General features: G+C 42.5%; 2 protein-coding genes across 8 annotated transcripts in view; both read left to right on the top strand.

The window, feature by feature from the left end:
- The window catches only part of twnk (twinkle mtDNA helicase), a 49,417-nt gene extending 42,419 nt beyond the window's left edge, over positions 1–6,998 (top strand). Inside the window, exon 9 of the mRNA XM_062057266.1 lies at positions 6,965–6,998. The gene's annotated coding sequence lies outside the window, so the exon portion shown is untranslated. The remainder of the gene's footprint in view (positions 1–6,964) is intronic.
- Positions 1–15,000, top strand: part of LOC133656279 (leucine zipper putative tumor suppressor 2 homolog) — a 31,211-nt gene that overhangs the window by 14,748 nt on the left and 1,463 nt on the right. For 3 of the 7 annotated variants that reach the window (XM_062057269.1, XM_062057271.1, XM_062057272.1), the window contains 3 exons: positions 6,968–7,360; positions 7,423–8,103; positions 8,175–8,321. In XM_062057269.1, coding sequence (XP_061913253.1) covers positions 6,992–7,360; positions 7,423–8,103; positions 8,175–8,321 — 1,197 coding nt within the window. In that variant the 5' untranslated portion in view covers positions 6,968–6,991. Of the gene's footprint in view, positions 1–2,198; positions 2,281–6,964; positions 7,361–7,422; positions 8,104–8,174; positions 8,322–15,000 lie in introns of those variants that run through there. The other 4 variants (XM_062057273.1, XM_062057270.1, XM_062057275.1 and 1 more) reach the window with 3 other exon arrangements.

The raw sequence follows: 15,000 nt of genomic DNA on the forward strand, positions 1-15,000 counted from the left end.
TCAGAATTGAAAATTGGTTGTGCCGTCTTGTTGTCTGGCGGTTGATTCTTTGCATGGCGTGAGAAGAGGAAGTCAAAATGATGAAATTGGGGATAAAAAGTCACCTAGCCAGTATGGCACTTTTTGTTTTGTTTTGTTTTCAAACGGACGGTAGTCTGCCACGCTCACCCTTTAGAGCACAGCTAAAACTTCCTGGCACTCAACTTGCAGAAATGAGTTCTTCTCAGGTTTCTTTGTTTACATTTTCACAAATAATAAAAAAAAAAAGAGGTTCAAATTTGATATACAAAAGCCAAAAGCAGTGAAGTTTTCACGTTGTGTAAATGCTAAATAAAAAGAGAATACAACAAATCCTTTTCAACTTATATTCAATTTAATAGATCGCAAAGACAAGATATTTCATGTTCACACTGAGAAACTTTTGTTATTTTTTGCAAATATTAGCTCATTTTGAATTTGATGCCTGCAACATGTTTCAAAAAAGCTGGCACAAGTGGCAAAAAAGAGTGAGGAATGCTCGTCAAAGACTTATTTGGAACATCCCACGGGTGAACGGGCTAATTGGGAACAGGTGGGTGCCATGATTGGGTATAAAAGCAGCTTCCATGAAATGCTCAGTCGTTCACAAACAAGGACGGGGTCGAGGGTCACCACTTTGTCAACAAATGCCTGAGCAAATTGTTGAAGAACAACATTTCTCAACCAAGGAATTTAGGGATTTCACCATCTACGCTCCGTAATATCATCAAAAGGTTCAGAGAATGTGGAGAAATCACTGCACGTAAGCCATGATATGACACACCTTCCATCCCTCAGGCATCAAAAAGCCACATCAGTGTGTAAAGGATATCACCACATGGGCTCAGGAACACTTCAGAAAATCACTGTCAGTAATGTAATGACAGTTGGTCGCTACATCTGTAAGTGCAAGTTAAAACTCTACCATGCAAAGCCAACGCCATTTTATCAACAACACCCAGAAACGCTTCGCTGGGCCCGAGCTCATCTAAGATGGACTGATGCAAAGTGGAAAAGCGTTCTATGGTCTGATGAGTCCACATTTCAAATGGTTTTTGGAAACTGTGGACCAAAGAGGAAAAGTTCTAGGGTGAAAGTGTAAAAGGCAGCATGTGTGATGGTATGGGGGTGTATTAGTGGTCAAGACATGGGTAACTTACACATCTGGGAAGGCACCATTCATGCTGAAAGTTACATACAGCTTTTGGAGCAACATATGTTGCCATCCAAGCAACGTTACCATGGACGCCCCTGCTTATTTCAGCAAGACAAGTAAGAGAGTGCGGGTACTAGACTGGCCTGCCTGTAGTCCAGACATTGAAAATGTGTGAAGGCTAAAATAGGAGAAGGGAGACTGTTGAACAACTTAAGCTGTACATCAAGCAAGAATGGGAAAGAATTCCACTTCAAAAATGTGTCTCCTCACTTCCCAAACCTTTACTGAGTGTTGTTAAAAGGAAAGGCCATGTAATACAGTGGTAAAAATGCCCTTTTTTTGCATTGTGTTGCTGCCATTAAATTCCAAGTTCATGATTATTTGCAAAGTTTCTCAGTGTGAACATGAAATATCTTGTCTTTGCAGTCTATTCAATTGAATATAAGTTGAAAAGGATTTGTAGTATTCTCTTTTTATGTAGCATTTACACAACGTGACAACTTCACAGCTTTTGGGGTTTGTATTTTTGTTGTCTTATATTCAAAAGGTCATAAGATATCAATATTGTTCTTAAAACACTTATATGGGGATATATTGTTATTATAATTCCCCCATTGTAGTCTGGCATAAAAGATAAATACTGAGTAGTATTTTGTGGTTTTTCCAAATCCTGTTCTTCATACAGGATGTGCAGCTCGACCAGACTTACCTGTTTGCTTCTCTTTCTCGACCAGACTTACCGGTTTACTTCTCTTTCTCCTCTCCACTTGTTTAATGGTGGACAGGATAGTTTTAATGCCTGCCCCCTCCTCTCTGGCGTTAATCACCCGCACATTTATGTCAATCTTCTTCTTCATGTGCTGTTTGTTCTTCCCAGGCTGAGGGTTAGTCACGTGACCGGGGAGCGGCGCTCTTATGTAAACGGCCGTTATGAGCCCAGGGCCGTTAAACCACGCCGCCGCCCCGCAGGCTTTTTAACGTATGCCACAACCTCATGTAAACACTCGCTTCCTCTTTCAACCACAATGGCCCTCGTGTCTTTGTCCCGCAACAAGGTGTGTTAGTCCCGTGATCATGTGTTCATTAGTGAGAGTGAGCAGGTGCAGGTAACACCAAACCTTTTTTTACACTTACATGTTGCGGTTAATAGTATTCTATATTTGTCATTATTTATGTTTTCTGAATGAAATGATGTGATAGTGTTCATTAGTCAACTCATTGGTGTTCCTTTTCAATCTATCAGGATAAAACACATCCAATTACAGGATGTCATTTGTGGTGGTACAATTGTATTAGATCAGGGGTGTCCAACTCCTTTTAGATGGAGACAAATCTACTCCCAAGTGGGCTGGACTGGTAAAATCACGGCGCGATAACTTGAAAATAAAGACAACTTCATATCGTTTTCTTCATTTAAAAATAGAACAAGCTCATTCTGAAGTTGTACAAATCATAATGTTGTTTTTTTTTGTTGATTAATGACTATTTTATTGATTATGGGACAAGCAGTACAAAATTGATGGGTGGTACTTTTTCATCACTTATTGTTTGTCTTTGGTACACTAATGTGTATATAATAGGCCATTGGTTCTTTGTTTTATTTTTGCAAAAATATATATCTATTTTCATATTGCTCTTTTTATCTTTGGTAGTTTGAAGTTATTTTTGTATTACAACATTGTATTATTGATCATGTTGTACTGCATTGTAATCTTTTGTTTTGTGATTGTGTGATGTTTTTTGCCTTGACCCCAGGAAGAATAGTCTCCACTTGGGTGTAGACTAATTGGGATCCCTAATAAACTAAACTAAAACTAAACACTTGCATGTTGCGGTTAGTAGTATTCTATATTTGTCATTATTTATATTTTCTGAATAAATGATGTGATAATGTTCATCGGTCAACTCATTGGTGTTCATTTTCAGTCTGTCTGTTATGTATGCAGGAGGGAGTTGACGGCACAGACACAAAGGGGGCGGTATAGCTCTATGAATTGTATTATATATATAATAATCAACAATAATACTATAAATTAAACAGGGGGAAATGGAGTGTGACTAGATCTGAGGTGTGTGTGTGAGGCTATGTGTTTGATTAGCTGTAGTGTTTTACCAAATTGAGAAGGAACAAGGCAGATAAAAAAATGATTTCAAAATCAAATTACAGGATGTTATTTACGTAGTTTGATTATTTTCCTCGACTGATATACAAACATCGTGTGGTTTATTTTGTACATATGTAGCATCATCTACAAAGACACAAAGAATTACTATTGTGACCTCCAGTGGACACATTTAGAACAGCAGTTTCTTTCATTCAAACATTTCAGGTTCATTTTTATACTTAGCAAACTCATCCCGCGGGCTGGATAAAACTTGTTGGCGGGCCTTCTTCTACCTTCTTCTTCCATCTTCTTCTTCTACAATCTTCTCGCCTAAGTGCTCACCACTTCTGTGTGTGTGTGTGTGGAGGACACACCCCACTTCCTGCAGCCTAGTAGTGTGTTTACTTGCAGAGGGTGCGGCCCTGATCCTTTTGGAGCGTTATTGAGATAACGTCCATATCACAATTATTGACTGACAGACACCCTGATGCTGGGGGGGGGGGGGTAATGGCCGACAATGATGAAAAAGGCAGATATCAATCAATCAATCAATGAAAGATTATTTATGTAGCCCTAAATCACAAGTGTCTCAAAGGGCTGCACAAGCCAGTACCAATACATGTTATCATTTTTTGCACAAAAATGCACTTAAACACACACTGAAATCTTTTAACCAGGGTTTTTTTTTTCAAGTAATAAAATAGACACTCAATAAATATACTTGGCAGAATAAACATGGAATATTTGTATGGATTCTTAAGAGCCGTGTTATTTTGGAGTGTTCAATATGTCCATCTTCTTCCGTTTGACTCTTGATTGTTAAGGATGAAGGCGTAGCCAGTGTTTGTGACATCACTTCCTGTTGTCAACTCTGTGTAGCCAGTGTTTGTGACATCACTTCCTGTTGTCAACTCTGTGTAGCCAGTGTTTGTGACATCACTTCCTGTTGTCAACTCTGTGTAGCCAGTGTTTATGTGACATCACTTCCTGTTGTCAACTCTGTGTAGCCAGTGTTTGTGACATCACTTCCTGTTGTCAACTCTGTGTAGCCAGTGTTTATGTGACATCACTTCCTGTTGTCAACTCTGTGTAGCCAGTGTTTATGTGACATCACTTCCTGTTGTCAACTCTGCGTAGCCAGTGTTTATGTGACATCACTTCCTGTTGTCAACTCTACGTTAGCTAGTGTTCATGTGACATCACTTCCTGTTGTCAACTCTGTGTAGCCAGTGTTTGTGACATCACTTCCTGTTGTCAACTCTGCGTAGCCAGTGTTTATGTGACATCACTTCCTGTTGTCAACTCTGTGTAGCCAGTGTTTATGTGACATCACTTCCTGTTGTCAACTCTGCGTAGCCAGTGTTTATGTGACATCACTTCCTGTTGTCAACTCTACGTTAGCTAGTGTTTATGTGACATCACTTCCTGTTGTCAACTCTGTGTAGCCAGTGTTTGTGACATCACTTCCTGTTGTCAACTCTGCGTAGCCAGTGTTTATGTGACATCACTTCCTGTTGTCAACTCTGCGTAGCCAGTGTTTATGTGACATCACTTCCTGTTGTCAACTCTGTGTAGCCAGTGTTTATGTGACATCACTTCCTGTTGTCAACTCTGTGTAGCCAGTGTTTATGTGACATCACTTCCTGTTGTCAACTCTGTGTAGCCAGTGTTTGTGACATCACTTCCTGTTGTCAACTCTGCGTAGCCAGTGTTTATGTGACATCACTTCCTGTTGTCAACTCTACGTTAGCCAGTGTTTATGTGACATCACTTCCTGTTGTCAACTCTACGTTAGCCAGTATTTATGTGACATCACTTCCTGTTGTCAGCTCTGCGTAGCCAGTGTTTATGTGACATCACTTCCTGTTGTCAACTCTGCGTAGCCAGTGTTTGTGACATCACTTCCTGTTGTCAACTCTACGTTAGCTAGTGTTTATGTGACATCACTTCCTGTTGTCAACTCTTCGTAGCCAGTGTTTATGTGACATCACTTCCTGTTGTCAACTCTACGTTAGCCAATGTTTATGTGACATCACTTCCTGTTGTCAACTCTACGTTAGCCAGTGTTTATGTGACATCACTTCCTGTTGTGCACTCTGCCGTGTCATATTCCTCCGTGTATAGATCTGTTGTTATGCTAATGTCTTATGCTATCATTTTAGCTAAGTTTGATCATTTAAAACTGAAATTCATAAGTTTTGAGGCTTGTCTCCATCTTGCAAGTATGCTAACTGTTCCCATTATAACATGCTAAAGTTAGCACGTGAAAGTGTTTTTTGCTAGCTTTTTAGTTGTAACTGACCTGGGGTCAGAGGTTCACGGCGCAGAAAGCAAGCCCAGGTTTTTAAATGGAAGCCTTTACTTGATGATCCACGCAGGAAGTCTAAGTCTAAGGAAGTCGCTATCTCAGCATCACTCACGGCGCCGTGATGGCGCGGCCACAACAAACATGTCTACTTTTTTTTAGTTTTTTTTAAAAAATAGTGATCCGATTTGTGGCGACAGGAGTCTTTGTTGCTGCCAGCGTGCTCCAAGACTCTCTGCTTGTGCTGCCTGGCAGACTCAAGGCCCGTTTGTGCCGCTCCAATGGACCTCCTCAATGGCCCGTCTGTGTGTGTGTGTGTGTGTTCTTGTATTTCTAGCCTTCTTGAGACATGAAGGAAAAGTATCTTCCATATGAGGAGGTGTGAACAAGTGATGACATAAATCATGGTCCCAATAACATTGCATCCAATAGAGAGCCAAATACTAGAGTCCGTGAACATTGCTCCAAAGTCTGGATTTTTTTTGCTGATTTAATGTGCAGCAATATATGATAAAACAAGACGGCAGCTAAAGAAGGACTTCCCTATTCATCCCCGCCAGGTGAACAGCTGATTTTACCACTTCCGATGCTGACGTAAGATAAGCCATATGTGACCATAGGATGAACTAATACACTACGCTACTAAGACTATAGTGGTCTTTAAGAGTTAACTTCTACAGCTGGGTTGCCCAAAGTGCGGCACAGGGGCCATCTGTGGTCCCTGGCTCCTTTGTCATCGGCCTTAAGCACATTACAAAAGAACAACAATATGTCTCATTTGCACCCCCTGCTGGTGACATCTATCAAAATGAGGGTGGTCCCAAAAAGGAGGGATTTTTCACATTGACTGTGTGTCGCTTTTAAAAGTGCTCCCCCTCTGGTCAACATATGAAATAACAAGTGTGTGTAAGAAATTGGAATGTGCCCCCTTTGGCCAAAATGTATTAAAAAATAAATATGTATATAGAGACATACTGTAATAACTTGAAGTAAATAATGAAGATTAAAAACCAATTAAAACAAAAAAAATCAACAACAACAAAAAATTACTAAAAACTTACATTTTTTATATTTGCATAGTATGTATATATTATTAATGTTGTAAATACACACATTTATATATCTAGAAAGGCTGGTCCTAAAGAGGGAGGCATTTTTCTCAGCTCTCAAGAAGGTAACACATACAAGTGTGTGTGTGTGTGTGTGTGTGTGTGTGTGTGTGTGTGTGTGTGTGTGTGTGTGTGTGTGTGTGTGTGTGTGTGTGTGTGTGTGTGTGTGTGTGTGTGTGTGTGTGTGTGTGTGTGTGTGTGTGGACCACCTATGCTTGTACGTTGTGTGTCTCCACAAAACTAATGTCAACTTTTCCATGTTCTTGGCCAGAAGGAGTGAGCCCACCCCACAGCCGGCATGGCGCAGGTTCTGCCCGTCTCCGCCGAGCCCCGTGACCCGGCCCACGGTGCACCATCGCGCAGACGACACCGGTCAGGCCCCTCGCCTCCCGCCGCCCCCCTGGACCGCATGGGCTCGGTCGGCAGCCTGGCGCACCCGGGACCCTTCCTCGGAGCGCCGAGGACCCCGGCGGAACACCTCCTGCACCCCCGCAGTCCTCCGGCCAGCAGGGGGCAGGAGAGCGTGAAGTGGGACTACGTGGACGGCTGGGATGACACCCAGGTGGAGGCCGCCGGCCCGACGAGGTACCAAGGGGAAGAGGGCTTGAGCGGGAGCGTGGGCGGCCCACCGCCAAGACTGGTACCCGTGTCAGGACAGCTGGAGAAGGTGAGTTTTAATGAGACCACTGGATGCAAAAAATGACTAAAGATTGGTGTGTTCTCTGGAAGAACATGGAGAACACGGTGCTGCGGCCCACCGCCTTCAAAGCCGTCACCCCCAAGAGCCGCACCCCCATGCACTACCTCTCCCCGCGCCACGATGCCCACCGGGAGATGTCGCCTTCCGGGTCAGAGAAGCGCAGCTCGTACAGAGCGGGGCGGCACAGGAGCAGCAGCCAGTCCTGCTCGCTGTCCGACTCGGGCCGCAATTCCCTCTCCAGTCTGCCCCCAGGAGAAGCGGCAGGTCACAAGAGCGCACACGGACATTCCAACTCGGACAGCGGCCGCTCCTCCTCCAGCAAGAGCTCCGGCTCCGTCAGTGGGCGGGGTCAGCCGCTATCTGACTGCGGGTCGGGCGGGCGCTCCCCGGGTCCTATGGAGGACTACGAGGGTGCGGTGAGGGACTTGGAGGACAAGCTCAGGGAGAGAGAGGAGGAGCTCCAGCTGCTCCGAGAGAACCTGGATGAGAACGAGGCCGCCATTTGTCAGGTGACTGCGAGGTTCACGATCAAAGATCCGCTCCAGTCCTGCAGGACTCAGCAAGTCCGTGTGGTGACTCGTTCCCAGGTCTACGAGGAGAAGCAGAAGCGATTCGAGCTGGAGCTGGAGGAGCTGAGGCAGAGCTGCGCCACCAGGATGCAGACGGCCTCCCAGAAGGCCCAGCGAGCCCAGCAGGCTCTTCAGATGCAGGTCAGGACCTCAGGCCCCGCCTCTTCCCCCACCCACAACGCCGCTAACACGTGTGGCCACGCCTCCTGCAGGTCCATCAGCTCCAGCAGGAGAAGAAGAAGCTGCAGGAGGACTTTGGCCAGCTTCTGAAGGAGCGGGAGCAGCTGGAGGAGCGCTGCACCTCCTATGAGCACCAGAAGATCCAGCTGGGACCTCGACTGGAGGAGAGCAAGTGGGAGGTGAGAGTCTCAGATACTCTTTAACTGGAGGAGAGTCTCAGATACTCTTTAACTGGAGGAGAGAGTCTCAGATACTCTTTAACTGGAGGAGAGAGTCTCAGATACTCTTTAACTGGAGGAGAGTCTCAGATACTCTTTAACTGGAGGAGAGAGTCTCAGATACTCTTTAACTGGAGGAGAGAGTCTCAGATACTCCTTTAACTGGAGGAGAGTCTCAGATACTCTTTAACTGGAGGAGAGAGTCTCAGATACTCTTTAACTGGAGGAGAGTCTCAGATACTCTTTAACTGGAGGAGAGAGTCTCAAATACTCTTTAACTGGAGGAGTCTCAAATACTCTTTAACTGGAGGAGAGAGTCTCAGATACTCTTTAACTGGAGGAGAGAGTCTCAGATACTCTTTAACTGGAGGAGAGAGTCTCAGATACTCTTTAACTGGAGGAGAGAGTCTCAGATACTCTTTAACTGGAGGAGAGAGTCTCAGATACTCCTTTAACTGGAGGAGAGTCTCAGATACTCCTTTAACTGGAGGTGAGTCTCAGATACTCTTTAACTGGAGGAGGGAGTCTCAGATACTCTTTAACTGGAGGAGAGTCTCAGATACTCTTTAACTGGAGGAGAGAGTCTCAGATACTCTTTAACTGGAGGAGAGTCTCAGATACTCTTTAACTGGAGGAGGGAGTCTCAGATACTCTTTAACTGGAGGAGAGTCTCAGATACTCTTTAACTGGAGGTGAGTCTCAGATACTCTTTAACTGGAGGAGGGAGTCTCAGATACTCTTTAACTGGAGGTGAGTCTCAGATACTCTTTAACTGGAGGAGAGAGTCTCAAATACTCTTTAACTGGAGGAGAGAGTCTCAGATACTCTTTAACTGGAGGAGAGTCTCAGATACTCTTTAACTGGAGGAGAGAGTCTCAAATACTCTTTAACTGGAGGAGAGAGTCGCAGATACTCTTTAACTGGAGGAGAGAGTCTCAAATACTCTTTAACTGGAGGAGAGAGTCTCAAATACTCTTTAACTGGAGGAGATAGTCTCAAATACTCTTTAACTGGAGGAGAGAGTCAGATACTCTTTAACTGGAGGAGATAGTCTCAAATACTCTTTAACTGGAGGAGAGAGTCTCAAATACTCTTTAACTGGAGGAGAGAGTCTCAAATACTCTTTAACTGGAGGAGAGAGTCTCAAATACTCTTTAACTGGAGAAGTCTCAAATACTCTTTAACTGGAGGAGAGAGTCTCAGATACTCTTTAACTGAAGGAGAGAGTCTCAAATACTCTTTAACTGGAGGAGAGAGTCTCAAATACTCTTTAACTGGAGGAGAGAGTCTCAAATACTCTTTAACTGGAGGAGTCTCAAATACTCTTTAACTGGAGGAGAGAGTCTCAGATACTCTTTAACTGAAGGAGAGAGTCTCAGATACTCTTTAACTGGAGGTGAGAGTCTCAGATACTCTTTAACTGGAGGAGAGAGTCTCAGATACTCTTTAACTGGAGGAGAGTCTCAGATACTCTTTAACTGGAGGAGAGAGTCTCAGATACTCTTTAACTGGAGGAGAGAGTCTCAGATACTCCTTTAACTGGAGGAGAGTCTCAGATACTCTTTAACTGGAGGAGAGAGTCTCAGATACTCTTTAACTGGAGGAGAGTCTCAGATACTCTTTAACTGGAGGAGAGAGTCTCAAATACTCTTTAACTGGAGGAGTCTCAAATACTCTTTAACTGGAGGAGAGAGTCTCAGATACTCTTTAACTGGAGGAGAGAGTCTCAGATACTCTTTAACTGGAGGAGAGAGTCTCAGATACTCTTTAACTGGAGGTGAGTCTCAGATACTCTTTAACTGGAGGAGGGAGTCTCAGATACTCTTTAACTGGAGGAGAGTCTCAGATACTCTTTAACTGGAGGTGAGTCTCAGATACTCTTTAACTGGAGGAGGGAGTCTCAGATACTCTTTAACTGGAGGTGAGTCTCAGATACTCTTTAACTGGAGGAGAGAGTCTCAAATACTCTTTAACTGGAGGAGAGAGTCTCAGATACTCTTTAACTGGAGGAGAGTCTCAGATACTCTTTAACTGGAGGAGAGAGTCTCAAATACTCTTTAACTGGAGGAGAGAGTCGCAGATACTCTTTAACTGGAGGAGAGAGTCTCAAATACTCTTTAACTGGAGGAGAGAGTCTCAAATACTCTTTAACTGGAGGAGATAGTCTCAAATACTCTTTAACTGGAGGAGAGAGTCAGATACTCTTTAACTGGAGGAGATAGTCTCAAATACTCTTTAACTGGAGGAGAGAGTCTCAAATACTCTTTAACTGGAGGAGAGAGTCTCAAATACTCTTTAACTGGAGGAGAGAGTCTCAAATACTCTTTAACTGGAGGAGAGAGTCTCAAATACTCTTTAACTGGAGAAGTCTCAAATACTCTTTAACTGGAGGAGAGAGTCTCAGATACTCTTTAACTGAAGGAGAGAGTCTCAAATACTCTTTAACTGGAGGAGAGAGTCTCAAATACTCTTTAACTGGAGGAGAGAGTCTCAAATACTCTTTAACTGGAGGAGTCTCAAATACTCTTTAACTGGAGGAGAGAGTCTCAGATACTCTTTAACTGAAGGAGAGAGTCTCAGATACTCTTTAACTGGAGGAGAGAGTCTCAGATACTCTTTAACTGGAGGAGAGAGTCTCAGATACTCTTTAACTGGAGAAGTCTCAAATACTCTTTAACTGGAGGAGAGTCTCAGATACTCTTTAACTGGAGGAGAGAGTCTCAGATACTCTTTAACTGGAGGAGAGAGTCTCAGATACTCTTTAACTGGAGGAGAGTCTCAAATCTTTCCCTCCTTCTAACTGCTCCTCAGAATGACATCATGGAGATTGTTGACCTCCAGACGGGACACTTAGTCTGGGAACAACAAACATTAGCACTAACGTTCTGTTTTAACTTCAAGAACATTTTGCTGCAATGCTAAGCATTAGCATGTTAGCATTTGTGCCAATTTTGTAGGTAGAAAACTAAAAGTTGTGCCTATTGTTACTTGCCGCTAGCATGCTAGCATGCTAAGTGTCAGCATACGAAGTGTTTACATGTTAGCATTTTAGCCAGTTTTGTAGGTATAAAACTAAAAGTTGTGGATTTTGTTACTTGCTGCTAGCATGCTAGCATGCTAAGTGTCAGCATACAAAGTGTTTACATGTTAGCATTTTAGCCAGTTTTGTAAGTATAAAACTAAAAGTTGTGCCTATTGTTACTTGCCGCTAGCATGCTAAGTGTCAGCATACGAAGTGTTTACATGTTAGCATTTTAGCCAGTTTTGTAGGTATAAAACTAAAAGTTGTGCCTATTGTTACTTGCTGCTAGCATGCTAAGTGTCAGCATACGAAGTGTTTACATGTTAGCATTTTAGCCAGTTTTATAGGTATAAAACTAAAAGTTGTGGATTTTGTTACTTGGCACTTTCTTATTTAGGAATGAAACTAAAAGTCATGGATATTGTTACTTGGTGCTATATTGCGAGCATGCTAAGTGTTAGCATTTTAGCCATTTATTTAGGTATGAAACTAAAACTCATGATTATTGTTACTTACGCGTAGGGATGATGTTCGAAATCGGTTCTCCCGGTTGTTCGATAAGAAAAGAACTGATTCCATGGACTCGAATCCCTTTTTGAGAACCGGTTCCTGTTATCGAGGCCACTGTAGTAAAGAAAAAGAGTTGGTTCTTTATTGGAATCCCTGGGAACAAATCCCTTCCCACAGGAAATGCCCTGTGGGACCTGCAATGTTATGCCCATTTGATTGTAGACTCTTACTGACACCTTGTGGCCATATGAAAATACTACGCGTCATTAGTTTGGCCACTTCCGGGTTGAGACAATTGAGAAGTAGACAAGTTGTGTTAGCTCCTACAAGCCTTGGAAAAGATAAGTAAAGACAAAAGTAAAGATAGGAAAAGACAAAGCAAGATCAACAACAATAAAGAGCCTAAATGCAATTATCACCAGGCTTGGCTCTCATGTAAGGTGGGAAGAACTGTTGATTGATGACTGTGGTGTTCTTAGTGTCATAGTGTGTGTACTTAGTATGTTCCAATAGCAGCAGAAGTGCACTTTTTGGAGAGCTGTATTATTTTCACTTTTGTGCCCAAGGGACTGATTTTATTTAACACTATATTATTATTTATACACCTATAGTGATCACAGAGACAGCTTGTTTTTGTGTTACTGTATATATTTGTTTTTCTGAAAAATCCCACTTAATATACTTTGGGTAACAACAGTCTATATATGTATATATTATTTTTTTTTTAGGGGGGTAACAGTCAATATTTATTTATTAGGGACCGCAATGTCCCTTTGGGACAGAGGACCCTATTGAAATTGTAAGGTTTTATTATTCTTTTTTTCTTTATTATTATTATACCGCCGCCTCTTTGAGCTGTAATTTGACCCCCTTAACATGCTTCAAAACTCACCATATTTGACACACACATCAGGACTGGCGAAAATTGCCATCTAATGAAAAAAAACAAACCCCAAAACTCAAAATTGCGCCCCCTAGGGAAAAACACTGCTTGTAACTTCCGTTAGGAATGTCGTAGAGACATGAAACAAAAATCTCTATGAAGGTCTGACTTAGACCTAGATTTCACACACTGACATCTTTCAGCAAAAGTCAACAGGAAGTTTGCAATTCTCCCTTCAAAACAAAAATTTTGTAAAAACAGTCACTTTTGTTAAAGTTAAAGTTAAAGTACCAATGATTGTCACACACACACTAGGTGTGGTGAAATTTGTCCTCTGCATTTGACCCATCCCCTTGATCACCCCCTGGGAGGTGAGGGGAGCAGTGGGCAGCAGCATAGCCGCGCCCGGGAATCATTTTTTGGTGATTTAACCCCCAATTCCAACCCTTGATGCTGAGTGCCAAGCAGGGAGGTAATGGGTCCCATTTTTATAGTCTTTGGTATGACCCGGCCGGGGTTTGAACTCACAACCTACCCATCTCAGGGCGGACACTCTAACCACTAGCCTCTTTGAGCTATATTTTGACCCCTTTAACATGCTTCGAAACTCACCAAACTGGACACACACATCAGGGCTGGCAAAAATTGCGATTTAATAAAAAAATCCAACCCCAAAACTCAAAATTGCACTCTAGCGCCCCCTAGGAATAAAACACAGACAAAACTGCTCCTAGGAAGAAAACACAGACAAAACTGCCTGTAACTTCCGGTAGGAATGTCGTAGAGACATGAAACAAAAACCTCTATGAAGGTCTGACTTAGACCTAGATTTCACACACTGACATCTTTCAGCAAAAGTCAACAGGAAGTTTGCAATTCTCCCTTCAAAACAAAAATTTTGTAAAAACAGTCACTTTTGCCTCTTTGAGCTATAATTTGACCCCCTTAACATGCTTCAAAACTCACCAAACTGGACACACACATCAGGACTGGCAAAAATTGCGATTTAATAAAAAAATCCAACCCCAAAACTCAAAATTGCACTCTAGCGCCCCCTAGGAAGAAAACACAGACACAACTGCTCCAAGGAAGAAAACACAGACAAAACTGCTTGTAACTTCCGGTAGGAATGTCGTAGAGACATGAAACAAAAACCTCTATGTAGGTCTGACTTAGACCTAGATTTCACACACTGACATCTTTCAGCAAAAGTCAACAGGAAGTTTGCAATTCTCCCTTCAAAACAAAAATTTTGTAAAAACAGTCACTTTTGCCTCTTTGAGCTATAATTTGACCCCCTTAACATGCTTCAAAACTCACCAAACTGGACACACACATCAGGACTGGCAAAAATTGCGATTTAATAAAAAAATCCAACCCCAAAACTCAAAATTGCACTCTAGCGCCCCCTAGGAAGAAAACACAGACACAACTGCTCCAAGGAAGAAAACACAGACAAAACTGCTTGTAACTTCCGGTAGGAATGTCATAGAGACATGAAACAAAAACCTGTATGAAGGTCTGACTTAGACCTAGATTTCACACACTGACATCTTTCAGCAAAAGTTAACAGGAAGTTTGCAATTCTCCCTTCAAAACAAAAATTTTGTAAAAACAGTCACTTTTGCCTCTTTGAGCTATAATTTGACCCCCTTAACATGCTTCAAAACTCACCAAACTGGACACACACTTCAGGACTGGCAAAAATTGCCATCTACTGAAAAAAACAAACCCCAAATCTCAAAATTGCGCTGTAGCGCCCCCTAGGAAAAAACACAGACAAAACTGCTTGTAACTTCCGGTAGGAATGTCGTAGAGACATGAAACAAAAACCTCTATGTAGGTCTGACTTAGACCTAGATTTCATACGCTGACATCCTTCAGCAAAAGTCAACAGGAAGTTTGCAATCCTCCCTTCAAAACAAAAATTTTGTAAAAACAGTCACTTTTGCCTCTTTGAGCTATAATTTGACCCCCTTAACATGCTTCGAAACTCACCAAACTGGACACACACATCAGGACTGGCAAAAATTGCGATTTAATAAAAAAAATCCAACCCCAAAACTCAAAATTGCGCTCTAGCGCCCCCTAGGAAGAAAACACAGACAAAACTGCTCCAAGGAAGAAAACACAGACAAAACTGCTTGTAACTTCCGGTAGGAATGTCGTAGAGACATGAAACAAAAACCTCTATGAAGGTCTGACTTAGACCTAGATTTCACACA

The sequence above is a fragment of the Entelurus aequoreus genome, linkage group LG08 (assembly GCF_033978785.1).
Source record: "Entelurus aequoreus isolate RoL-2023_Sb linkage group LG08, RoL_Eaeq_v1.1, whole genome shotgun sequence".
Classification (NCBI taxonomy): domain Eukaryota; kingdom Metazoa; phylum Chordata; class Actinopteri; order Syngnathiformes; family Syngnathidae; genus Entelurus; species Entelurus aequoreus.